General features: G+C 39.6%; 4 protein-coding genes and 2 non-coding genes across 7 annotated transcripts; all 6 read right to left on the reverse strand.

Moving 5' to 3' along the window:
* Nucleotides 1-468: 468 nt before the first annotated feature.
* On the reverse strand, nucleotides 469-1,552 carry LOC100255767 (uncharacterized). Its single transcript, XM_002274598.4, has one exon. The coding sequence runs from the start codon at nucleotides 1,265-1,267 to the stop codon at nucleotides 776-778; it is 492 nt and encodes a 163-aa protein (XP_002274634.2). The 5' UTR covers nucleotides 1,268-1,552; the 3' UTR covers nucleotides 469-775.
* A 1,715-nt stretch (nucleotides 1,553-3,267) lies between these two features.
* Nucleotides 3,268-9,409, reverse strand: LOC100852858 (CASP-like protein 5C1). 2 transcript variants are annotated; one of them, XM_003635035.4, is made up of 4 exons: nucleotides 8,672-9,409; nucleotides 6,172-6,304; nucleotides 5,895-6,085; nucleotides 4,904-5,297 (listed from the first exon to the last, which is right to left on the reverse strand). In XM_003635035.4, the coding sequence occupies exons 1-4, from the start codon at nucleotides 8,800-8,802 to the stop codon at nucleotides 5,228-5,230; spliced, it is 525 nt and encodes a 174-aa protein (XP_003635083.2). In that variant the 5' UTR covers nucleotides 8,803-9,409; the 3' UTR covers nucleotides 4,904-5,227. The 2 variants fall into 2 exon arrangements, with proteins under 2 accessions (XP_019073676.2, XP_003635083.2); XM_019218131.2 differs by lacking the exon at nucleotides 8,672-9,409 and having other exon boundaries at nucleotides 3,268-5,297; nucleotides 5,895-6,290.
* Nucleotides 9,410-15,466: 6,057 nt separating this feature from the next.
* On the reverse strand, nucleotides 15,467-20,635 carry LOC100245459 (oxygen-evolving enhancer protein 1, chloroplastic). The gene is made up of 3 exons (XM_002274760.5): nucleotides 20,566-20,635; nucleotides 17,502-19,575; nucleotides 15,467-16,385 (listed from the first exon to the last, which is right to left on the reverse strand). Exons 2-3 carry the CDS (start codon nucleotides 17,739-17,741, stop codon nucleotides 15,627-15,629), a joined length of 999 nt encoding a protein of 332 aa, XP_002274796.1. The 5' UTR covers nucleotides 17,742-19,575; nucleotides 20,566-20,635; the 3' UTR covers nucleotides 15,467-15,626.
* LOC132254126 (small nucleolar RNA Z105) lies at nucleotides 20,203-20,275 on the reverse strand. Its single transcript, XR_009466295.1, has one exon. It is a non-coding gene; the product is annotated as a small nucleolar RNA Z105 (small nucleolar RNA).
* Nucleotides 20,394-20,483, reverse strand: LOC132254143 (small nucleolar RNA SNOR75). The gene has a single exon (XR_009466312.1). It is a non-coding gene; the product is annotated as a small nucleolar RNA SNOR75 (small nucleolar RNA).
* Nucleotides 20,636-21,342: 707 nt separating the features above from the next.
* On the reverse strand, nucleotides 21,343-24,849 carry LOC100267774 (cold-regulated 413 plasma membrane protein 2). The gene is made up of 4 exons (XM_002274845.5): nucleotides 24,511-24,849; nucleotides 22,156-22,263; nucleotides 22,000-22,070; nucleotides 21,343-21,719 (listed from the first exon to the last, which is right to left on the reverse strand). Exons 1-4 carry the CDS (start codon nucleotides 24,684-24,686, stop codon nucleotides 21,466-21,468), a joined length of 609 nt encoding a protein of 202 aa, XP_002274881.1. The 5' UTR covers nucleotides 24,687-24,849; the 3' UTR covers nucleotides 21,343-21,465.
* Nucleotides 24,850-26,154: the final 1,305 nt, after the last annotated feature.

The raw sequence follows: 26,154 nt of genomic DNA on the forward strand, positions 1-26,154 counted from the left end.
AGTTCATTATTCTTCTAAAGAATACGAACAAATTTGACCAAGAATGTCTTCTCTATTAATTTTCTTTTTCTTTTTTTGTAATTTTTTTTAAGCAAATCCCTCCCGTAACCAAATTTTCATTTAATGAATGATTTAAATATGAAAATATTATATTTTATTTAATGAATTATCTTAGAATATAAATTTGAATCCTTTAAATATGAAAATATTATATTTTATTTAATGAATTATCTTAGAATATAAATTTGAATCCCTCGTGTGGCGTGGTTTTGAGCGATATCCATAGATTTTGAATGTGAAAAATGTAGGGAAGTATCTTGACACATGGATTGAAGATTGGAGAGAGGCGAAACCCATTTTGGAGGGCCAAAAACCCTGGCACGAAAATGAAGTATATTCTCTGATGAACGTCCAATTAATTACTCACATTGTCGTTATCTCTCATTGACTTGTTATTCCATCGGTCAAATGGGGAAGGGAAGGCAGCTTCTTGGATGGATCTCATACAGTCATGCTACCATCGTTCCAAATATTGGTTATTATTGTAATTTCATTTAGAAATCCATGTAGGGGTAAAATTGTAACACAACCCTCGTATGGATGACAGCCAAGAAAAGGAACAAAAAGATGGAAAAAGTAAACGGGCGCCATGGGAAATGCCCACGGCCAGTCGCCACTAATCACAGGGTTCGCAGCCAACAAACTAAAGAAGATGAACCCCGGCCGTTACCATATTTACAATAATACCACTACGCTCATTTCCTAAACTACCCATCTATTCCGGTATGGAACTCAATAAGCGCGCAGAGTTTCTTCTTCCGCCACCGTTCCTCCCTCTCCTCAACCCGCCTTCAACACCACCGCCGGGAGCCACTCTCCCGGACGACTTCGAGTCCTTCTCGCCGGCAAACATCACCGGCGATAGAGACTTTCGGCGACACCGGCATTTGTCACCGCCACTCTTCATGAGGGCGGAACTCGCCTTGACAGCCAATGCGGCCATCTCCTCCGCCTGAAGCGGTTGCTTCAACCTGCTCAATGGCAGCGCGAAATAGAGCTGTCCAGGTTGAAGCTCCTCATCGTCGTGGATAGCAGAAACGACGTCGTCAAAGTCCATTTCATCGGAGTTACAGATGAAGCAGGAGGGGTTCTTCTGCAAAACGTAGGAAACCTTGACTGGGTAAGAAAATTCTTCTAATCTCCCGTCCTGGAGGATAAGCTTAGCGGTGGCCACAGAGGTGGCATCGCAGGAACTGCAAATACCCATGTGGTTCGGAGTAAAATTGGATTACCGGGCTAAAGGGTTGGAGTCTTGGAGAAGAAAGAGGATGGGAAGGCATATATAGGGAGGGTGGAGGAAGTGGGGCTGGTATAATGAAGGAGGAAGCCACGTCAGAATTGTCATTTAATAAGAGGCATTTTATGGAACAGTGGGCAGGCGTTGCCAACCTGTAACATGTTGATGACAGCTTGTATATTATATTAGTCCAGTTTCCGTCATTAGCAACCCAGGTCTTACAATGAAATTACGGAGACAGGGACTGGGCATTTTTATGTCATCTTTTTCACTGTGGAATGATGTCACCCCGCACGGTAGAAGGTAAAAGCAGGTCCTTGATCAGAGCCCAGTGGCCCTTTGGCCTTAATCCTCTGTTTCACGTGAACCCTCTCTCTTCCTCTGTTCTTAATGGTGTGCTACCTATCAACTACTTTCTTGAACACTGTATCCTCCTTTTTGGATTTGGCATTCATGCCATGTACAGCTGAAAGCCTGAAAATATAGTGAATGGAATTATGCAAGGCAGTAGTCAAATATGGTTGCTTGAAATGATGGCTCGACCATGCTACTGCTTTAATTGAAGAGTTATATTCACTAACACTAATTCCGTATTATTTACAGATTTGAAGTAGGAACTGTGAATATGTATTCAACTATGTGGGATGATGCTCGGCTTACGAACCATACTCTATGCAAGGCCTTTTGTCACTAGATTACCAGAAAGCAGGTATGCAACCAAAAAAAGGTGTTGAAAAAGCATCTTGCATTTTCCCCATTTATGTAATGTTCCACTTTTTATCCAGGATCATTGCATCAGTACTAAAACAGTAAAACCACATTAAATGTGTTCTATGCGTCTCACCAGCAAAAAATGACGAGTTTCATCCTTGCTGCTCAGCCACTCACTACTTGGAACTGGTAAATGGGTGGGAAAATAGGAAGCGGGTATAGTTGTGTAGTTAGGAGAACATGAAAGGGTATTTGTGAGGGTGGGGGGAATGAAGGGGAAGAAGACGTGGCCATGGAGCAGAGGTGCAGGGCAAGAAAAAAGACACGTGGAAGAGGTGGCCTTGGGAAAGGTTAAAGCAACCGCCCGACATTGGCTTGCGTAGGCTGATCTGGGTCTGTTGGGTTGAACCCCGAAATGGCAGACCCCTTGTATCTCGGCGCTTATTTTTTTTTTCTTTATCCACAATATCAAATATATAGTATCTATCCTCATTATTAGTATATTCAATAACCTTTTATATTAGTTTTTTAAAGCGAATTTTCCCGATGCAAGGTGCTTCAATCCCACTATTATGAGCTCCGAAGCAAGTACATTGTACAATTTGGATTTATTTCACACTAATTCAGCTTCAAATTGGTAGGATGCATGCATTAGCAGCCACCAGCATTGAATGTACGGATTAAAGATGGATAAACAACTTTTTTGGCCTCTTTTTAAAAGCCTTCCATTTTCCCGTCATGTCATATTTTTTTTTAGAAAGAACAAGTTCTCAGCAAAACATTGTGAGCTTATTTTATTAGAGATGCATATCCGAGACAGGATTAGAAAGATTTGCATTTAAATTATTGAAATGTATGATTGGTGGGAGGGGCTGAGTGATAATTGAAGCAGCCCCACCCACCACCTATCTGGGAAGCTTCATCCTCATTGGGTTGGCGCACCACACCTTCCTCTACCAAAACCCAATTTTAATACGATTTTAACACATTCATCCAATCATGGCGCTCACCAGATCTACCTTAGAATGCCTTTCTTTTTAATTCTATATTTGCCCTTTGTTGACGATGTGCCCTTTTTCAAAAGTCCCCTGCGTGGTTGTTTGCCTTTTTGACCCTTCCTTGCAATCCAATTTAACAACATAGCCGAGGTTTCAATATTTACACCGACGCCCTGTTCCTTTTAAAGTACACTAGAAAGTGGGTTTTTATATGCACCCAGATACTTAATGGAAAAAAGGGAAAAATCAAATATCTCAAGATTCAACTCAACACACATTGGGACTTTATTGATCACAGGAAAATTTTTTATATAAGCACTGAATTATGTACTTATTGGAATAAGAGGCAGGAGGATTTAAATTACATTTTGTTCATGAATTTTGTAACACAAAAAGAAAAGAAAAAGAACAAAAAAGGGCAGAGCACTAAATTTCCTCTGCTTCGAAAAACACACTTGAAATGTTGCATAAATAGCCTGCAGATCTCAGGTGGTCAGTTAATTGATCAAGCATTGCATAGATGCTGCTCGATATTTTATGTCTTTTGTCGTCAACCATGAATTCATAAATACAACCATCGATCTCGATCGAGCTAATTGCTCTACCCTTTTTGATCCCACGGTCTATCATCAGTTTCCTAATCTTCTTCACATCCTCCCATCTTTGAGCTTCCCAATATATGTTTGAGATAAGCACATAAAGCCCTCCACTGTGCGGCTCCAACTCCAATAGCTGTTTTAGAATTTGCTTTCCAATCTCTACATTTCCATGAATCCTACAGGCACCTAGCAAAGCACCCCAAACCACAACATCCGGCTTCATTGGCATTCTTCCTATCAGCTCAATAGCCTCCCCCAAGAGGCCCCCTCGCCCAAGTAGATCCACCATGCAAGCATAATGCTCTATTTCACGCGTTACTCTGTAAATCACACCCATTCTGTCAAAGTAATATAGGCCCATGTCTACGAGGCCGCTATGACTGCAAGCAGAAAGCAACCCTGTCAATGTGATCTCATCAGGCAACGTCCCATCAGCTTGCATCTCCTCAAAGAGCTTGATTGCTTCCAATCCACACCCATGCAGTGCAAGCGCCCCAATGATGACATTCCATGACACCAAATTCTTCCCTGGCATTTCCAAAAAGATGTCCAGGGCGGTTACAACAGGACCACATTTTGCATACATGTCTATAAGGGAATTATACAGTGTAACACCATATGCGCCTTTGTTACTGAGTATGTAATTGTGGATTTTCTTTCCCATGACCAAATCACCAAGTTGACTACAAGCTGCAAGAATGCTAACCAGGGTAGCCTCATCAGGCACCACTCTTGAATTACGCATCTTGTTGAAGAGATCCAAGGCTTCCCTGTATTGACCTTCCCGAAGGTAGCAAGAAATCATAGAATTCCAAGAAACAACATTTTTCCCAGGCATTTGGTCAAAAATTTGACGAGCAACTTCAATGGACCCATGTTGAGCGTAGGCACTAATCATTGAAGTCCATGACACCACGTTTTTCTCCTGGGTTCGGTCAAAAATTGCTTGAGCTGAATGCAAATTCCCACACTTAGCATACATATCCATGAGAGCATTTCTCACTATTATATCAATCTTAACCCCAGTAATCTCTATACAAAAGTGCACATATCTTCCCAAATCTAAATCACGACTTTGAGAACACACAGAAAGCAGATTAACAAAAGTAAACCCATCAGGTTCCATTCCCCATTCTCTCATCTTCCGAAACAGAAAAAAGGCTTCCTTCCAATTACCCATTCTAGCATACCCACCAATCATCGAATTCCAAGAAACGAGAGTTTTATCAGTAATATCATCAAACAGTTTCCGCGCACAATGAATCAACCCACAAACAACATAAACAGCAATGAGAGCATTTTGCACAAAAACTAGGGATCCAATTCCCAATTTGATGGCGAGCCCATGAACAAGAACAGCTTCCCAGTATGCTGATTTGCAACCACAAGCCTTAAGAACGAAAGGCAAAGTGAATTCATTGGGGGAAAGGCCAGAACAAATCATCCGACGGAAAAGTAAAACAGCGTCTATTGGGTCATCACTATTTGAATACCCCCTAATCAAACTATTGTACATGAATTTGTTGGGTTGGGGTATTTGGTCGAACATGCGCTGCGCATATTGGAGATCGCCGGCATCATCAACAGCACAGAAAGAAATCAATTTACCAAGCGTAAGGGTCTCATTGGTCAATCCGTGGAGGATGATTTGGGCATGCAGCAGCTTGAGTCCTCTCATGGATGAGCATTTTTCTGCAAGGAAATGGAGGGTTTGATGAGAGGGTGACTTGAGTTGGTGTGTGGAACAAAAAGCTTTGCGTAAGGAATGGACAGAAGAGAGAGTGTGCTTAAGGCGGGAACCAACAGTCAAATATTTGAGAAGAGAGAACATGTTTGATCATTTGGGTTTGAAAGGAATTAGGAATGCCAAAGCCAAAGCCAACTGATTTTTCAATTTTATGTTAACGCGGGAAAGTAAGTGAGCTCGTCTAAACGGCGTCGTTTGTATGTCAAGCCTTTATGTTGAGTTGGGCCACATAAAAAGTCACCAAAAGGGATTGGACCCATATTAATACAAAAAACTAAAAAAAATTATCTATATATCTCTGTTTCATCATTCAAATCCCAAAACTTAACATTTAATCCATTCATTCTTATTTGAAGTTAGGTCAAATCAAGTAGTAATTGGCCTTTCCTAGTTTATCAAATACACATTGCTACAATTGCATCATTCAAGATTTTAAATTTACAGGTTGAAGGCTATCTTAATTTGTACCATACCGTGACTTTATCAATGGCTAATTTGATTTCTATAACAAACGGCAATGGCCAGACAAAGGAGAAAATTACAAGGAGGGGAGGCGCCAAAGGTTGAAGAGCGAAGAGGCTAATGAAAGAAACCAAGACAAGAAGGCCATAGCGGCTGACAGCTGATATCTACCGCATAACCTTGCTGGGCAGTGGGATCCATTAACATTGAGCAGGAGATCCGTGACCCCAGCTGTTGAGCAGGCTGCGGCTAAAGAGAGAAATGAGAGAACCTGTGATGGAATATATAACCAGAAACTTTCAGAATTCATAGGATGTCACTCGTAAGGTTGTTGATGAATCCAAAGATTGCACATACCCAATCCCCTATGATGACGACCAACATTATTCCTGGTTGATGCAGAGGACATTTAACAAAGACAGAGTATGCATCCACCAGTGACAGTGTCAAACTCCATGGAATTACCAAGCCCATAACTGTTACCAAGAAGCTGCAAAATCAACATGAACAATGACATTGCAGGAAAGAAATGATCCAGAAGATTTTCCTGTTCCATAATAAAATCGAAAAAAGGTACAAAGTAATTCACATTTAGTCAACACAATTATGCAACTCTTTGGAAACTTGAAGCAAATTGGAAGGCCAAGTTCTCTCTCTTGCATGCTCAAAACCCCCAGGTCCAAACCAGAGGAACTGGCACTATATTTCCGATACTGGATGTCACAGGGCTTGCATGTTACGAACAAACCAACAACCAAACTAGGGGGGAAGTTTCAAAAAGGTTGAATAAACTGATGGAAAATAACTTCAATTGATAAATAGAATGAAAAATCTTAACATGATAGTTTTATAGAGAAGAAACAACCTTTAGGTTAAAAATTTTCTACTCAATTTTTTATTACATTATAGATGCTGCAGCCAGTGGATGATGCAGAAAATCAGTAATCAGAAATCAAACATGTAAAGTTGCGTAGTTTCTTAAGTATAGACCTAAAAAGAACCCAACAGACATGTGCTCTTATAAATTGAAGAAGATTAAGAAAACCAGCCACCAAAGAACCACATATCACTTTTACAAAGTTCATCCACAATGACTTACATCCATGGACTATCTAGCAATGGAAATTTCACCACTGAGGAGAAATTACAATGACAATGAAAAAAAAAATTTACAAAATATATTCATATTTTTGCCCTCACCACCCTTTTGTCACTCCAGAATGACAGCATGATGACACCAATCAAAACAACTTAGGCCTTTACAGTTTATAACAAGTGGGAACCAGCCCAAGACATTGAAATAGACCAGAGACTAAAACCTTATTCTAATTCCTCATGCTATTCCTCTAGCATTCTCTTTCTTTAATGCATGGCATTTTAGCCAAAATGATTCTCCAAAAGGAAACATATCTACCTTATAACTAAAACATTGACAACTTCACCCCGCAACCTTGATAGCAAAACATGCTAGGCTTATCATACCATACCTTGCCTTCAAGTCAAAAGAAATGGAAGACCCTGCAACCTTTCCTAATTGAACAGCACTGATGAGTGTGCCCACATAATTTTCTTTCATGCGCTTTCTGACTAGCACAATACTTGCTGACACACACTTGTTGTAGCCAAGCCATTCCAACCACTTCGTTATGGCCCAATAGCTTGTACAATTCCCAGTTAAATTCCATTGGCATTACAAATACACCAGCTGAAATCATCAGCAGGCAAAACCAGCTGTCTAACTTGGAAACATCAAAATCCAATTTGAAAAGTCAAGCCATGATATTTTTCAATATGTTTTACATCATCAAGAAGGTTACCAATGTTGAGCATAAAACCAGCTCCAAGAACCTTATTCTTTAAGTTAGTTCTCATCAGCATTAACCACCTCACATGCCTGAGGCCACCTATGGCCTATCTAAGCAGTGCACATGTAATGATTTGCATCACTACCATCCAATTTATACAGGATCAAGTTTGCTTTGCCAACATATAGTCCATCTTCAATGAAGCCGATATTGATACTCTAATTCCAGTTGCTTTGCATCACTATTTTTCTCCAAATTAGAGTCTTTAGATGACCCTAACCATACTGAAAAAAGCTGCATCTGATAGGCAAAAATAAATATGACCAACTTTTCTTCCTCACCATCAATCAATGCAACAAGCACTGTCCATAAAACATCCTAATGCCTTGGTATTACTTGTTGCAACTAGTTCTACAGCATAAATTTGATTCCCAGATACAAGAAATTCCCTAATTTCTTAATTATGGCATCCTGTCAAAAGCTTAAGAATGTAGAGCAAGAATAAATCAAGGAACATAGGAACATAAAACAAAAACAAAAATTATAATAATAACAATAATAATAATACTAATTGCAAACCAGAAGAGAAGCAATTGACATGCCTCCTATGCTAAGTGGCACTCTTACACTCAATCCATCAGTTTGCTGAAACATGAGCAATCCTTCTCCAGTACTCGATACACAGAGGGATAAGGCATTCCCATGGCTCTCCACTCATTCAACTTATTATTAGTTTCTCATAAATCTTCTAATTGTGGATGCTTGGGGATCCATATGCACACAAAGCTAAGCATATTTGACGAAAATGCGAGAAGGGTATTTTTACAATTCGGGTTCCATCTCCCAGTTCATACTTGTGAAGTTCTCCAACACGAGAAAGAAGATATGGATTTCTCAAAATGCTTGTCACAAAATAAATTTTGTATAGCAAACCCATCTACCAACCATAGAATCTCCAATACTACAGTAGAAAATCAGAGGAAACAGAGGAAAGGGCACGGATATTGAAGGTTAAATCCAATTTAAAGATAATTTGGAGAAATTGGGATTACCAGAAGGCCGTATAACTGTAGAATTCAACATCCAAACACATGAAGAGAAGGGCGGCAGAGGAAAAGATGGTCTGCCCCATCCGCAGAGACAAGCTGGCGCTGGTGCCCAAAGCCCCAGGAAGTTCATCCATGGCGCATGTAATTCACGGTGCCGCAAACCAAAATGCTCATCATACCCATTCAACTCTCCATCCCAAAATTCCCATTGCCCAGACAAACAAGATTATGGGAAATTGGCCGACAAACAATTCAAACTAAGCTCGAAACAATCTTTTCCTTTTCTTCCAACAAAATGAAATTCCGAGAAAAGGAAAGGAAAAAGGAGAGCATAATCGTGACGGCGCCACGCGGGTTCCTGCCCCCTATGGACACGAAGACACGCAACGTGGAATTGTGCCGGTCGTCAGGTTACGTGTGTGACTTCCACGCGTGTAAAAATGGAGAATGGAATTTTCACCTTTAAGACCCAGGAGTTTGGTCGTAGTTCTGGGTAAAGTTAAAGACGGTTTTCCGAGAGAGAAGATGCCGGTATTATATTTCTTGACATAGTGCCCCATGAAAGTCGACTTTGACATAGTAACAGTGCCCAGTGCTCACTCTACTTGGAGTTTGGATTGTGAAAAGATTGCTGCAAATCCTCTGCCATCGCACCTTCTGGAGGGGGCTTCCCGTGTGACCACGTGGCAGGTCACATTTGCTCTATGTGGCATCCTTCTATCTCTATCCGGGCAAACGTAATCCCATTTTGGCATTTTTTATTTCCGGAGTTTTAGCTCCGATTAGTAAAGGACCATATAAACTTTCTAGTTATGAATCGGGTATAGAACCAATGGACAATGTTTGGTTACAATTTCGAATCTGTTATTATATGTTCACTCTAGTTTTTGTCTTTTTTTTTATCAGATCTTAATATCCAATCCGGATTAAAAGTATCAGTAGTCGGTCGGTGTTCCTTTAAAAAAACTACACAATGCATTTCTAATGGGTTTTCTGATCCACTCCCACGAGCAATCATTCTTCTCATACTAGAAGCACGCTTGATGGGACGTTACTCTATCTCTACATGCGACCTGATACATGCTACACCATATTGTCTGCAGACTGAGGTGACAAGTGAACCATTAGGTCACCCTCACTAGCAATCCCTCTCAGCCGCCTAAAGGGTGATGATTGCTCTGTCACCAACTGTGCTGTCATCATGACTACAAAAGCCAAGAAGTCATCTCAGCACAAATGTCACACCGTTTCAAACACTATAAAAGTCCTTCTCCAATTCAAAATCAAGGTACATGTGTACGTAACATAAACTCCTTCTTAAGCTCCTACAAGGGGGAAACTCAAAGATTGACTTTAATCATCTTACTTAAGCTTCGGATGGTGTGTCTGGACAACCTGTCTGGACATTTTTTGCAAGGAAGAAGGGAGAAGCATTGCTCCCAATTGACCAGGCTTCAACACCTGTCCGGACATTTTTTATAGGGAAGAAGGGAGAAGCACTGCTCCCTATTGACCAGGCTTCAACACCTTCGAAATGGGAATTACTGTGCTGGTTGTTGGGTTTTCGTTGCAAACGTGGGGTGTATGGTCTGTGCGGTCTTCTACTCGTATATATATCTTTATCTTGGAGGAGGTGCCCTCCTAGTGGGCCGCGGCTGCCCTGCCCTGCCCTTGTGGTTGTGGGTATGCCATATGTGGTTTGCCAGTGCCTCCATATTTGTATGTCACCAAACCAAAGGCTTGAAATACTAAGAACAAGGAATAATCCACGTCCCAGCAACAGAGTGACAACCCAAAATAGAAAATATGTCAACTATGTGTGTGTATTCTTGTATTGCAAGGGAAAGGAAAAAAAAAAAAAAAAGTGAGTTAGCAGAGAAGTCCCATTTTTAGGAGTCAGTAAGGCGTAGGAACAACTCTCCATTTAATTCTACAAGACACACCAACAATGATTATCCTTGTTTTTACACCCAAGCAATATGCCTATTCATTGGAAACTTGCGTCTTACAAACACCATAGAGTATAAAATAGTGTGGATAATCCAAGTAGTTGTGACTTATTGGAGGACTGCATCTGAATAAGAGTAACGCGTGGTTTTATTAGCAGTGGGAAGGAATGGGCCAGTGCCCTTGATAAGGGAGAATCAAATTCTCCATGATAGCATTCCTTTTCTGTTAGCATAATATCCGTTTGTATAACTGTAGGGATATGCTCAATATTTGTATTTGATTCTTTCCTATTATGTAGGAGTTTACAACTGTAATTATCGTGTATATAATGAAGAGTTATCTCCTCATCCGGTAAGGAGGATTTCAGTCATTTACCGTGTTTATCAAACACCTTTATGGTATCAGGGCAAGGTTTCTTTCGATTCTGACCATGGTTGTTTCGTCTTCTTCACCTCCTACTCTTCCGCTCAATATAATGGTGCATATGCTCACCATTAAACTGACCTCCTCCAATTATCTATTGTGGAGAAATCAATTTGTTCCTCTGCTAGCTAGTCAAGAGCTTTTTGGTTATTTGGACGGTAGCATCACGACTCCTTCTCCCATGATTACTGCCTCTGATGGCATCCCAAAATCCAATCCTGCATATACCTCTTAGCTGCATACCGATCAGACACTGCTCAGTTTACTCTATTCTTCTCTCACAGAGGAATCTATGAGTGAGGTATTGGGTTTCCGTCACTCCCACGAGGCTTGGCATGCGCTTGAAGTCTCATTTTCGCACCGATCAAAGACTCGCGAACTGCAACTCAATGATGAACTCCAGCTGATGCACCGTGGCTCTCAGTCCATTGCTGAGTTTTCTCGCACCTTCAAAGGCCTTTGCAATCAACTAGCTGCTATTGGATGTCCCATTGATGACACGGATAAAGTCCACTGGTACCTACGTGCATTGGGACCCGACTACAAGATCTTTTCTACCATCATGATGTCACAACTTCCTCTACCATCCTTTGTTGAAATTGTTCCGAAAGCTTTGAGCCATGAAATCTTTGAACGGTCAGTCTCCCATTCATCTTCCAACTCTGCTTATTTTGTGCAGCAAACTTCCAAAGTGGCTGGTCACAAGCAAGTGAAGCATCGGTCTTCAACTTCTCCTACATCGTTTTCCAACTCAAAGTCATCATCCAACTCCTCCGTCCACTGTCAATTGTGCGACAAAGAGGGCCACTTGGCTAAACGTTGCTGGAATTTCCTGAAACTCAAGAAGAAGCAATCGGCTAACCTTGCTGAGGCTTTTTTTGCCTGCTCGATTTAGGATTTTAATGACTCTGAATGGTTCCTTGACTCTGGTGCAACGTCTCACATGACTAGTGACACCGAAGGTGTGAATCAACCGGCTGTCTATTCTGGTAATGAATGTGTCATGGTTGGAAATGGTCAATCCTTAGCAATCTCTCACACTGGTTCCATTTCATCTCTTGTTCCGTCTAGTCCTCTTCTTTTATCTAATGTCTTAGTTGTTCCTGAAATTAAGAAAAATCTTATTTCTATTAGTCAACTTACTAAAGACAATAATTGTTGTGTTACCTTTTCTTCCTCTGGTTTTACCATACAGGATCGGGTCACAAGAGTGGTACTGGGAGTCGGAAGATGTGAAAATGGTCTCTACGTGTTGGATCGTCGTCATCATGCCTTAGTGTCCACTACTTCTTCACCGCGAGCATCTGTTCGTTTATGGCATACTCGCCTTGGTCATCCACATTATCGTACTGTTGCTTCTCTTTCTAAATTAGGATCTATTTCTTGTAGTAATAAATTGGTGAACAATGATTCTGAAATTTGTGTTGGTTGTAGACTCGGCAAAAGCCACCGTTTACCTTTTTCTCTAAATAATGAACGTTGTGCTATGCCTTTTGATCGTTTACACTGTGACCTATGGGGTCCATCACCAGTTTCTTCTTTTAATGGATATAGATACTATGCGGTTTTCATTGATGATTGTACTAGATTTAGTTGGATATTTCCTTTAAAACACAAATCTGATTTATTTGATAATTTCATCAATTTACAACGTTTTATTGAGACACAGTTTTCCGCCAAAATCAAATCATTTCAGTGTGATGGTGGAACTAAGTTTACTAATAATAAGTTTTGCTCTCATTTGCATTCGTGTGGCATTGATCTTCGTCTGGCATGTCCTTACACTCCTAGTCAAAATGGAATTGCCGAACGTAAGCATCGTCATGTCACAGAAACAAGTCTTACTCTTATGTTTCATGCTCGTGTGCCGCTTTCCTTATGGGTTGAGGCTTTCTCTACTGCCGTCTTTCTCATTAACCGACTCCCGTCACCATCTCTTGCTGGCAAAACACCTTATGAGCTCCTGTTTGGTAAGCAACCCGATTATTCTATGCTTCGTACTTTTGGGTGTCTTTGCTTCCCTTATTTGAGAGATTACTCACCTAATAAATTGTCTCCAAAATCTACTCCTTTTGTCTTTTTAGGTTACAGTACCCTTCATAAAGGATTTCGGTGCTTAGATCGTAAGACACATCGTGTCTATGTTTCTCGACATGTGCAGTTTTATGAACATACCTTTCCCTATAATGGTGATTCTGTGCAAAATCTGCCATCTAACATTGACTATATTCATTTTTCTGAGTCTCAGGAATGTGTTTCTAGTTCTTCTAACGTTAGTACTTCGGATTCTTTGTCTTCACCATCTTTCTCGAATTCACTGTGTCTGCCTTGCAATGATATTCCACACTTGTCTTCGACTTCTTCTCCTGGTCCGCAAGTTCCTCTTGATGAGGACTCTCTCTTGGATTCTATTGCTACAGATTCGACCACTCCTTCACCAGTTTCGTCCTCTCCTCGTGTGACCACTTCCAGCCATCCGATGATTACTAGAGGGAAAGCTGGTATATTCAAACCACGGTTGTATAATGCTATGCATATCTCATCTTCTTCTCAGTTGTTTCAGGCTCTTCTTGCTCTCAAAGAGCCACGCAGCTTCAAGTCTGCTGCAAAACACCCTGAATGGCTCTCGGCTATGGATGATGAAATTCACACACTGAAGAAAAATGATACGTGGGTTCTTGTACCTCGTCCTTAGCATCATAATGTGGTTGGTTGTCGCTGGATTTTCAAAACAAAGCTTCACTCTGATGGGTCTATTGAGCGTCATAAGGCACGTCTTGTGGCTCAAGGATTTTCTCAAGTTCATGGTCTTGATTTTGGTGACACCTTTAGCCCTGTGGTGCATCCTGCTATAGTCAGAATCATTCTATCATTGGCTGTTACTTCTGGATGGCGTTTACATCAGCTAGATGTTAAAAATGCCTTTCTTCATGGCTTTCTCAACGAAGAGGTGTACATGGAACAACCGCCTGGCTACACTGATCCACATTTTCCTCAGCATGTTTGTCGTCTAAAACGTGCACTTTATGGCTTGAAACAAGCTCCTCGAGCTTGGTTTCATCGATTTAGCTCATTTTTGCTCAAACTTGGTTTTCACTCTAGTCAGGCTGATTCTTCGTTGTTTGTCTATCACTCCTCGCTTGGTACTGTTTACTTACTTCTTTATGTTGATGACATGATCATCACTAGAAGTACTCCTTCTCTGGTTCACACCTTTATTACTCGGCTTTCCAATGAATTCTCCATGAAGGATTTGGGTGATCTTCATTATTTTCTCGGAGTTGAAGTCCAAGCTAATGAGAAGGGTCTATTTCTCAATCAAACGAAGTATGCTCTTGATCTCTTGCAACGTGCTTCAATGATTGATGCCAAGCCTATTTCTACACCTTTTGTTGTTGGACAACATCTATCCGCCGAAGGGACTCTATTCTCCAACCCTACTCTGTTTCGTTCTCTTGCCGGTGCTCTTCAATACCTCACGATCACCAGGCCTGATTTGTCCTTTAGTGTCAACTCCATTTGCCAGTTCATGCATGCTCCCACCGAGGATCATTTTCGTGCTCTCAAGCGTATCTTGCGCTATGTTAAAGGCATTGCTCATCATGGTCTCCAACTTCACAAACAGTCCACTCGTGATCTTCTTGGCTACTCTGATGCGGACTGGGCTGGATGTCCTGATACACGTCGTTCTACTACCGGCTATGCTATCTTTTTTGGAGCTAATTTAATCTCTTGGTCTTCCAAGAAACAAAGCACTGTCTCTCATTCAAGTGCAGAAGCCGAATATCGCTCCTTAGCTATTGCTACTGCTGATATTGCATGGATTATTTAGTTGCTTCGGGACCTTCATGTTACACTCTCAATGCCACCTAAAATTCTTTGTGACAATCAAAGTGCAATTTTTATGGCAGTCAATCCGGTTACTCGTCCTCGATCCAAACATATTGCAATCGACTACCATTTTGTTCGTGAACTTGTTGATAAAGGCACTTTGAAAATTGATTTTGTTCCTTCCCATCTACAGCTTGCTAATTCACTGACCAAAGGAGTTACCAAGCCACAGTTCTATCTCTTTCAAAGCAAGCTCAGCGTTCTCCCTTCTACCACGCTCACCTTGCAGGGGGGTGATAAGGGAGAATCAAATTCTCCATGATAGCATTCCTTTTCTGTTAGCATAATATCCGTTTGTATAGCTGTAGGGATATGCTCAATATTTGTATTTGATTCTTTCCTATTATGTAGGAATTTACAACTGTAATTATCGTGTATATAATGAAGAGTTATCTCCTCATCCGGTAAGGAGGATTTCAATCATTTACCGTGTTTATCAAACACCTTTAGCCCTGATGCCCTGATTCTTGGCAACTGTATCGTAGCATATTGGATAATTTGGATGCAGATGGTCTATCCTAACCACCATAGACCTTTATGAAATCTCCAAACATTACATTAGAAGCCATGATAATAAATAATATACAAACAAGATAATAGTTTCAGCTTGTCCGGGGTCACAGGGAAGTCTTAGCAACACCTTTGAGCTTAAAACAAAATCTGAACCGAGAGATACATCCATAAAGAAAAGGCTCTACGACTCAAGCTGACCGTACCAGAACCCCTGGATCTTCACTTCCTTTGGTGTCTTAGCCCCCAAGTCAGTGTCAGATGGCTGAATGCTCTCAAATACTCCAATCACTTCCCCAGTCTCAGGCTTGCTTTTGGTGACACTTAAAGTGATTTTCCCTGTTGACGATGACGCGTCCTTTATATTCTCCTTTTTGAGTTCTTCCTCATCTCCTCTCCCGCCTGCTGGCAATGCAACTGCGTTGTCATAGCCAGTTGAACCACCCCTTCCCTTTGGGTCCAAGAAGGACGAACCCCGGTAGGATGGTACCAGAAACTCTCCTCCAAATTTGTCTGGTTTGCCGGATGCAACGAGCTGTTTGATGGTGAAGAGGAAGGGCACACGCTCACCACCGGGCAGCTGAACAGTGACAGCAGCATAGTCAATTCCATCTTTCTCCTCAAACTTAACGGTGCCATCACTAGATACTTCAAATGGTCCCTCAATCTCATCAAGGGTGTATGTTAACCGAGTCATGAGCTTGGTGTTTTGGAATTCAGGTGGAGCATTCTTGCTCACCCCCTCAGCCTTGACGGTGAATGATGTAGGCTCTAAGCAGAACTTCTTCAGTTGGTATTTTCCAGACTTGAAGGCAAATGAATCGACCCCTCCGTCAATGGTTGGGCATTGGTTAGCAGTTCCAGTTCCCTTTACTTCCATGTATGTCTTACTCTGGATCTCATCGTATGTCAGCCGCTTTGGAGCTCCTTCTGCACTTGCTCCCTAAAAACCAAAATATTTTTCTTGAAGATCAGATGTTAAAAGCATAAATTAGAATAACAGCACTAGTGTCTTATAGGATCAATATCTGCATGCTAAATATATCAGTACAGCATAAAATGCTCAAAAAGTTGCAGTGCTTCACGATGTCATTGTTTTGGATGACAATTTTGGATTTGAAAACCATAATTTTGCTTGGCATTGCCTTGCTCTTGGCAATGCACAGCGGCCTTGAAAAACCCCTTAGTGGGTTCTGAATTATTTAAGTAGTTGAGTTGCATAAATGAAACCATTTTAGTATTTTCCTCATACAAAATTTGATTCAAGGCTTTGGTAGTACTGGCTGCGAGTTATTTCAGTGATTATGAAATGGAAAACCAATGAAAAATTGTCAATCTCCTGCATACAATATGAGCCCAGACTAACAGTAATAACAGAGGGAAGCATCGCAAAGCCAACCTCTGGCTTGTGAGAGACAAAGGAACCAACTCAGCTAGCTGCATATGATAAATTTATGAAGGTCGCCAAGCCATAAGGCCTAATTTGGAAAACCATGTCATACAGAAAATCAAACACAACACACCCAACATTGTCAATGAGTGCTTGGTCAGAGGGCTGAGTCACTACCCCTTGTATTGTTGCTAACAACTTCATATTATACCAAAGCAACCTTTATCTTTGATTAGGGAATAAAAAAAGGTAACTTTTAAGCAATTTGAGAACAATCCAGATCAAATAGTGTAGCATATTTATATCCTGGGAAATTTTGAAGAGGCATCTCAATATCAGAGAATTTAGCAAAAGTAAAGGGGCATGTAGGCTCAGAAGTTTCACTAGAAACGTGAAGAGCAATTTGAAAGTGGCAGCCAGTTTATTTGGTAGAGCTTGTGGAATGTCATACCCTACCCCCAAATTCAAGTTTAGTTCAAATACCTTCTCCACCTCCTTCCCTGCTTATCAGGCTATATATGACATGGTCGCAACTCGCAAGTATATAATTGAAAAAAAAATGGCAAACTATCGAAGATACGCGTTGCATCAAGCTGCACCTGATGATCCATACTTTTTTATGTGGATTATCGAAAGCCAAAAGCAAATAAACGAGTTAGTGGTGCTCACCGAGACGAGGAGAGCAGAAGTGGCAAGAGCAAAGCCGGCGATCTTAGTGGCATCCACGCACTTGTGAGCCAAGTCCTTGAGATCAGCCTGCAAAGAGCAAGTGAACCTGGCTCCAGCGGGTTCCAAGCCAAAGGCCTTGCATACACTCTGGGAAGATCTCAATTGCAGGCTGGTACGAGTTGGCACGCCCACCTTGGTGGGCTGCATCAGCGTGGCCGCTGCTTGCAATGAGGCTGCCATTTTTTTCTCTTCTTTGCTATCACTGGCTAGTGAGTGTGGAGGAGTCTCTGCCTACCACCTTACAAACTATAGAAAAGGAAGCGTTTGGTGTGTGGCGGAGAGAGAATAGAGGCCCAATGATTTGGTGGCTTCGGCTTGAGTTAGATAAGAGGATCGGATAAGGTCTTCCCTTATTGGTCCATTCTGGCTAATGTCCATTGCCTTCATTGTTTGCCACGTTGCCAGATTCTTATCTGGGATAAACGTACTCTCCTCTCTTCTTTTTAATTCGTTTCTTTGTATGTTGTTTGTATTTTTATTTTTATTTCTTAATTAAAATGTTAACACATCAGAGACTTGACCAAGAATAAAAACTATGATTTTCAATTACAATGCATTCTAATCTTCCCATTAGGAGATATAAATTGAGCTCCATTCACAATTCTAAATATTTGGGCCAGAACCCTCCCATCGGGGCACCCAACCCTCCAATTTGAGCCACTAGATTTAAAAAAAAAAAATGTTTTAATTATTAATTTCATAATTAATATGGCCTAAGTTATCTTACCAAATATATTCAAATTAGCTCAAAGGATTTCGGGTCTTGGGTTGCACCATAAAAGAATCTCACTATCAACTCGGGTGTCACCCATCCAGCTCATAGGCTTTATACTTCACATATACTTGCCAGGAAGTGGATTGCGAACCGGGTCATAAATATCTACCCATTATTCTGAGGCAGCCCGTTAGTGAGGGATCGAGGGTTGCCAATGTGCTGGTCTGAGTTAAGACTCTTTTGCACTACCGCTTAGCATGATTCACCTCCGTTCATGTGGGGGAAGTTTCAAGATCCAACTAATTAAGTCACAGGTCATAATAAAAGTGTATTCATTCATTAATTAAGATTCATACTAATCCATAAAGACATGTCTAATTATGTCATTTCAAAAACAAGCATCTGAGGGGGGGTTGAGGTCGCTACTCGTCATCTTGATAAGGAACTATTGTCCAGGGATTAGCACACCCGGGCATCGAAGGGAGCTTGTTTGGATAAAACTATGTTGACCACGTAATGTAAAGAGAGCAACTCTTAGAACACAACAAAACTAAATCTAGGTGACACCAGACAGGCCCGTTAAATATGTAAGTTTGTAACATAGCCACTATTGAGATTGGAGAGATGTGACCAATCCTCCCTACCTGGCAAAGGACAGGTGACCTAATCCAGGCCGAGTTACGTAGGGTGTCTGACCCATTGTGGGTTGTCATCTATCCAATAGGGCCAATCAAGAAGAAGTGTCTAGTTAGCCCATAAAGATCGCTGTATAAGCCGCACAACGATAAAGGCAGAGAGGTACATACTCTTCTTCTACTTAGCCATTAGATAGCTCATTTCCATGGTCCCTCGGATTATCCCTTTTGTTTCAAGACTAATGAACTGAACATCTCAATTTTCATGAAAAATAACATTGAACACTAAATGGTAGACCTTTGAGCAGGGCCACATTCACTGCACTGGTTTCAATTTGGGATCGATCCAACTTCACTTTGAATTAAGGAACCAATCCGACTTCTAATTCGGTGTGTTCAATGCAAACCCAACACAACTTCAGGTTTTTCAAGTTTGAATACCGCTTTGAGTTGTTCCAATTGAATGAAGCAAGCAAGTTTGAATTCAACAAAATTGTTTTAACCATTAAAAAAAAAAAAAAAACCAAAAAAAGGTAGACACTTAACCAAATCATCCAACAAAAAAAAAAGTTCCACCTAAATATAAAGACATCTCTATTGGTTGTTTGCCTGTTTTCTATTGTGCTCATAGCCGCCACATCCATCACAACATTGCCCTTTCCACCTGAAAAAAATCTCTCCTTCCTTAATCTTCTTGCTCATCATTTGAGTTTACATCTCTACACAATGCTTGAATATGCCAACAATTAATACCAAAACCACCATAGTTTTCCATATTGTTAACCATCATCTGACGTTGCCATATGCATAAAGCTTGTCAGCTGCTTTTGAGCTGACTGTCTTAACCCCTTTTCATATCTAACAATGTAGAGTCCATTTTTTTGGTCTACAATAGGTGGGTGATGTTTTAGATTTCTTTTATCATAGAACAAAAATGGTAAAAAGAAGTAGAAGAGAACATAAAGGAAATTCAATTATTGGTTGTTTATAACCCCTGTTGGCAAAAATCATGGTTCTCTTCCTTCTCCAGCCAAAATTGATTGTTTTTCTATTGTAAGCATATTGCTGAACATTGAGAAGAAAATAATGAAGCGAGAACAGGGGTGTGAGAGACAGAGCAGCTCAACAGTGCTTGAAACGGAATCATAGGTTGTCCTCAATCCACAACATTGTGAATTTCTTATCATCGCTGCATTATCATCCTCTCATCGACTAAGAACAACACTAACCAAACATGACTCAGTTGAAGTTTCGGAAACCCTAGAAAAAATTTGAGGGGAAAAGAGGGCATTCAGAATGAGTAGGAGGTTATTATTCAATCAAGAATCGTCAGAAAATAATTGTTACGTTCATCATCATGCCCGACTTATTACTACCATCATCATAGTTTGTAAAAGAAACAAATTCCTTTGTCAAGAAAAAAAAAAGTAGGAATAAAAAATAAAAATAAAAAAAGAAAGGGGAGAAGAAGAGGGGTGTGGTTTCTCTCAGACAAATGCCTCGTTTTGTCGTCAGGATTTATGGAAAGCATGAATGATCGGACTCGTCATCATTTTACTATCATCACCGAGAAACTCACCAAACCCCGATTCAAAACAAAAACAAAAACAAGAAAAGAATGATTGCTTCTCCTAATCCCAGAAGTGGCAAGTACCTGAGACCAATCATCATCAAAAGAGAGTTAGTGAGCTTTGGTAGTGGGGCTCAGCCACCCGCTGCTTATCATCTCTCCAACTCCATTCGCCTTCTATTTGTAGTGACACTGCCACCGCACTCCTAGGGTTAGGGTTAGGGTTTCTTCAAATTTACCAAAAATGGCACTGTTTCAAATTGGATCCCAAATCCTATAAACTTGGGCTAAGTTTGGGCTCAGGTTCGGACATCCCCACCCAGCCCAAATCCCCCAAGCCCATCCCGTATCCACGTTTAAAATGCTGAGATATTTTATTATGAATTTTCAAAATCATATTCATTTTTTTTGTTGATTAATAGATATTGAAAAACCGCTGGAAACCTTCACCTCATAATGTACAACCCTTTTCTCAACTCTTGATTCCAATGTTTTATTAGAGTTCCAAGGTCACAATTCACAATTGTAGCAGGTGTGAGCTCAATGGTAGCAAAATCAGATTTAACTTGGTGGCACTTCCCACTTCCCATTTCAATTTTAAAAAGTTGCTCCTCAGTGACCCAAAAGCATAAGATCGTCTTCTCTCAGTTACAGAGCCTGGTGCCCCTAAATTTTGTTAAAGCTTAAGGAAGCAATTTTATTTCTCACAGGAGACCTAACATGTGAACCCTTGAATCCACTATAGAGGTGTTGCGTTCTGATATCCAATATGGTAGAGGGAAAGGGAAAGAAAAAAAAAACGCTAATCTTCTTGTTCCCCCGAGTTTGAGAACCAGCATATCCAACCTTTTGGCAAGCCCGTCACAACTCAAAAGTTATATACTTGACATTTGTACAGAAGTCTTATATCAATTCATAAACAAGACATAGGAAGCAGTTCCAAACCAGGGTGGCCTCAACAACAGGTTTAACAGGGACAAATGCCTAAAGGAAGTGGACTACCAGAGCCCAGACAGGGTAGACTAACAAAAGGATAATTCCAAGAGTGTTGGATATTCCATGGCTCCTTGTGAAGGAATTCCTGAAGCCACCTGATGCCCGGATGTGCTCTTGGAGCAGGTAACAGCCAATGAGAAGACAAATTACAGTGCCGATCAAACTGCCCCTCAGCGTGTGCGCAAAGAAGTTGGGAGCCACAACCAGAAGAAGAATTAAGGACCCGGGCATCTCCAGCCAGTCTGCATCACCAGTAAGAAAGTTCACATAATCAGTGCTCACTAGTTATTACCACATCAAGCTCAGAAATATAAGTATGCATCTATCCATCAGCATGCCTGTTTTTCAGTTATACCGAAGGTGATGTGAGGGAGGAGTAGGGGTTGTTTCTTGTTGTGAATCAGGTTTTGTTCAATCCATCTGAACTGTTTGGTTAAAAATGAAATTCCATACACAGCATTATTGCTGCAAATAACTAAAAATGGCATCAATCAGTACTCGACCCATGCATAGAGAATATACCTGGGAAATGTCTAGGGAAGAAAAGCCTTAGTACAATTGCAATGAAAGCAATCCATTTTCCAACCTCTCCTCTGGACCATAATAAAATTAGTTCTATTAATAAGATATCAGAAAAATAAAAGAGAATAAAAGTGTGCGATCAGTAAAAGATGAAACCTCAATAAGTTGAACAATACAGGAGGAAGACTAAAGAAAATGTAAGGAACCAAAAGCGAAGTCAGCATGTTGGTTCTCCAGTTTGTCCGATCCAGTATCAACAAATAACTGCAGTAAACATGTAAAATATTTGTTAGTTTATAAACTTCACCTGCAAGTTGGCGTGAACATAATATGCTTCAGGATGCACAGGGATCAAACCATAGCTAAAGAAGTGGGGAAAAGTAAAGAAACAACTGAAGCAAAATATAATTAAGGTAAAGTTTTAGCTGAAAGCATAAGCAACTCCAGCTCCAATCAGGAAAACCAAGCAATTTGGGACTATCTTATGAAAATTTAAATATCATTATGCTACATTCTTGCCCTAATAATATTGAGAAAAATATAACTGACTGGTTTTTTTTAAAAGCAACATAAACATCCAAGCTCAATGAATATTAATTGCATTTATTGAAAATTTTAAAAAGAAAAATAAGATTCAATCCCCCAATAGTCCATGCCAAAACATGATGGTACTTAATTACATGTAGCAGTTACAGATTAGCTGCATCTAAAAATTCTCAACACATAGTACTAACAGTAACCCGATTGAAAGTATATGATACACAAAATTCCTAGTTTTGTAACAAGTCACTGATACACTTTATTAAAAATTAACCAGCACAAGAACCTTGAGGTCAGACCAATATATTAACTTGTATGCTGAAACATAACAATTCACTCGCTCAATCCTCTGGTTTAAAACTATGACTTGAGAGGTGCACAAGTTTCTACAGCAGTGCGGGTTAATGCAATCCAAAAGAGAGATGATTTATTTTTTCTACTTGATGCAGATTCGCATTCAATATATGAACCCAATTTTGAAAGAAATGCTTGTCTTCATGGTTTATAAGATAGAAGAATGGTATCCTCTGTCATCAGTCTTTCAGCAACGAACAGCCTGATATTATAGCCCGTGTATCAATAACTATCAACACCATTAGTTTGTGTCACTCCTACTAATACACTTATTTTGAAACTGAGAGAAAAAGGACGCAGATTTGGCAACATCGAATGTTAGGCTGTAATGAAATTCAGATACCCTAAAGAAAATTAATAAACAACTGTCTGGTGTCCAAATAGTGCATTAAGATAAAAAGATTAGAAATTAACAGAGCACAGTTACACCAGCCTGTCACTTTTACAATCACTATAACTCATGCTTCTCAAACTAAATGCAAGAAACTAAGGCAGAATTTATCACCTTCCACAGTGGTTTTTGCAATGGGCCTTCCATATAAAGAAAAATCATGTCTCTGTCCAGGAAGATGCACCCTAGAAAAAGGATTTTTTTTTTCCTGCACCTGAGACATAATCTTGATATGGTTGAGCAAAACCCAAAATTATCCCAGCTCAACAATGGGCAAGCTCCAGCCAAACTAACAGGCAAACCTTGGCAGCTTGAGTTGCTTTCATTGTGTAGATTCCATATGTACAATATTGGTTAATAATTCGAATTAAGATAAGAAATCCCAACCTTAAATTTAGGCTACATTATGCCTTGGCATACTTTTCATTATATGCTAGATTTTTAATAATACTATTATTTTCCTTGGCTTGTTTTTGGTCCTAAAAGTTGTCTCAAGTCTTCCTCGACTGCATGCTCTAAGGCATGCTATGTGACTGAGGCATTACAGAAGCAAAGTACAAGCATGATGAAGGTTAGAAAAATTAAAGAAAAAGGAATCCTAGGTCTGGAGTGGAAGGTAGAGCATTGTGCAACGTGCTCGACCTAACTACTTCAGGTTGCGATCGTGATATTATTAAATTGCAGCCATGTGAGTTTGAAAAAACACTACCCAAAAACTCCGGCTAAATTCAAACAATCCCAATTCTAACTGAGAATGCCCTACACAAGCAGTCAATGGTTGGACCACCTAACCACTTCACAATACATGTAATTGAATCGATGGCAAACCCCCATGGACAATGCCCCGGATGAAAGTCAAAACCAAATGATCCAACGGAAAAAAACCAGGTCAAGTTTTCACAGACCCAATAAAAAATATTGGTACCAGGGAGTATTATATACAACAAAGGAGGATAAACAAAACCCTTTTTTCCTCCATCCTTTTTGACAAATACGCTGATCCTCTCTCCTTTTTGACAAATTCGCTGAGAACAAGATTTACCAAAGACTTAATGAAGAAATAGATAAAAAGATAAGAAGATGAAACACACAAGTCGACATCATTCACGGTCTTATTCAGGACAACCGTTTACAACAAATCAACATCAGCAATGAACCAAATTCCAGATTAATATTAATAATAATAATAATAACAATAGAATTTGAGAATGAGAAAAAATACGGACATGGCAGAAAAAGAAGCAACCCATTTGAGAAAAGAAGTCCCAAAGCCCAGGCTTCCGAGCTTGGAGGCGTGATTGATGAGATTCTTGGCGGCGATTTTCAGGTCATTGAGGTCGGAATTAATCAATTGGGTTGGTTCGGGATCAGTTTTCATAGCCAGATACTCCATCCTCCCCATTTTCGTTTCAGATCTCTCCGTCTAGATTTTCAAGTAAAGTTGTGTACAGAAAGAAAACTAGTGACAGCAGACACCCGGTTTCTCTCCATCTCTGTATATCCTGCGTGGAACGGTGTCGTTTCGGCAGTAGAGAATCATGGGGCCTACTTTTCAGCTGAGTCAGAGAGTGAATTCTGGATCATCCGACCGTTTCAGTTTATTGACCACGAAGCGCCACGTGGGCAACTAAGATGACAGGTGGAGACGTTAGTCGAAGGTGTCATGCATACAAACTATACCAAAAAAATTGCCACTAGATTGGGTTTTTAATTGAGAGAGAAATCCGGTTGAAACATTCTTCAAGATTCAAACTTCAAATTAAATACATGGGCGGAGTTGTTGGGAGGAGCTTGCTCAATTTTAAAATTTTAAAGATAATTTAAACAAATTTAAATTAAATAGATTTTAAATTCTTAAAAATATTATTATAATTATTATTATAAACTATTTAAAAAATAAATTATTAAATAATATTTTTAAGTCATTTTTAAAGATATATTATTATTTTATATTTTAAAAAATAAAACAAAAAATTTATGAAGACAAGTATTTAAGTAATAAAAAATAATAAATAAAGGTTCCCAACTTTACCGGGTTTCTATATTTTATATTATTTTTAATTGATGAGGAAATAAATAAAACCTTTCATGGTGGAAAATATTTTTTAGGACTCTCCTAAAAAGAATATCTTTTAAGAATTATTTTTAAAATATTTCCTAATCTCACATCAAATAAGGGTTTCAAATTTATTAAAGATAGAAAATTATTTTCTAAATAATTAATATATTTTTACCTAAAGCTAATTGAAATTATTATAGAAGAGAGTACCATTTAGTAACTATTCTTTAAAACAGCTTAAAATGGAAAATAATTTTAACATAAAAATAAATTCGGTCAAGTTTTTACCGAAAATAATTTCTCAAATAATATATTCTGAAATTATATTACTTTTTAAAACAATTTTAAAGTACTTTTAAGTGTCTTTCTATTGATGACAATTTTCCATTTTGGAAAACAGCCAGTGAAGCCAAAAATGAGAATTTGATTCTTTGATGAGTTTTGAAAATAAGGAAATAAAGAAAATCACCCAAAATACCATGTAAAATTCATGAAATAAAAAGAAATATGAACATAATTTGTAGCCCACGTAAATGTTTTTTAGTTTTTAAAAGTAATTTTCATTTTTGTAGTTGAATAGGATATAAAAACATTTTTGAAAAGCAAAACCTAAAAAAGGTTCTATAAGTGAAAAGAAACGTAATGACAAAGTTAAGCTTCGTGGAAAAGAGTTATAGCAGTTTTGCCAAAACGTTACGTTGTTGAGCCATAATGCCATGGTGCTGCATTTTTTGTGTGGTCAGTTAGCACTCAAGACAGCAAAGTGGTTAGCGCATAGACATACGTTAGATGACTCATGCATTCATCCAAA

The sequence above is a fragment of the Vitis vinifera genome, chromosome 7 (assembly GCF_030704535.1).
Source record: "Vitis vinifera cultivar Pinot Noir 40024 chromosome 7, ASM3070453v1".
In the NCBI taxonomy this organism is placed as follows: Eukaryota; Viridiplantae; Streptophyta; class Magnoliopsida; order Vitales; family Vitaceae; genus Vitis; species Vitis vinifera.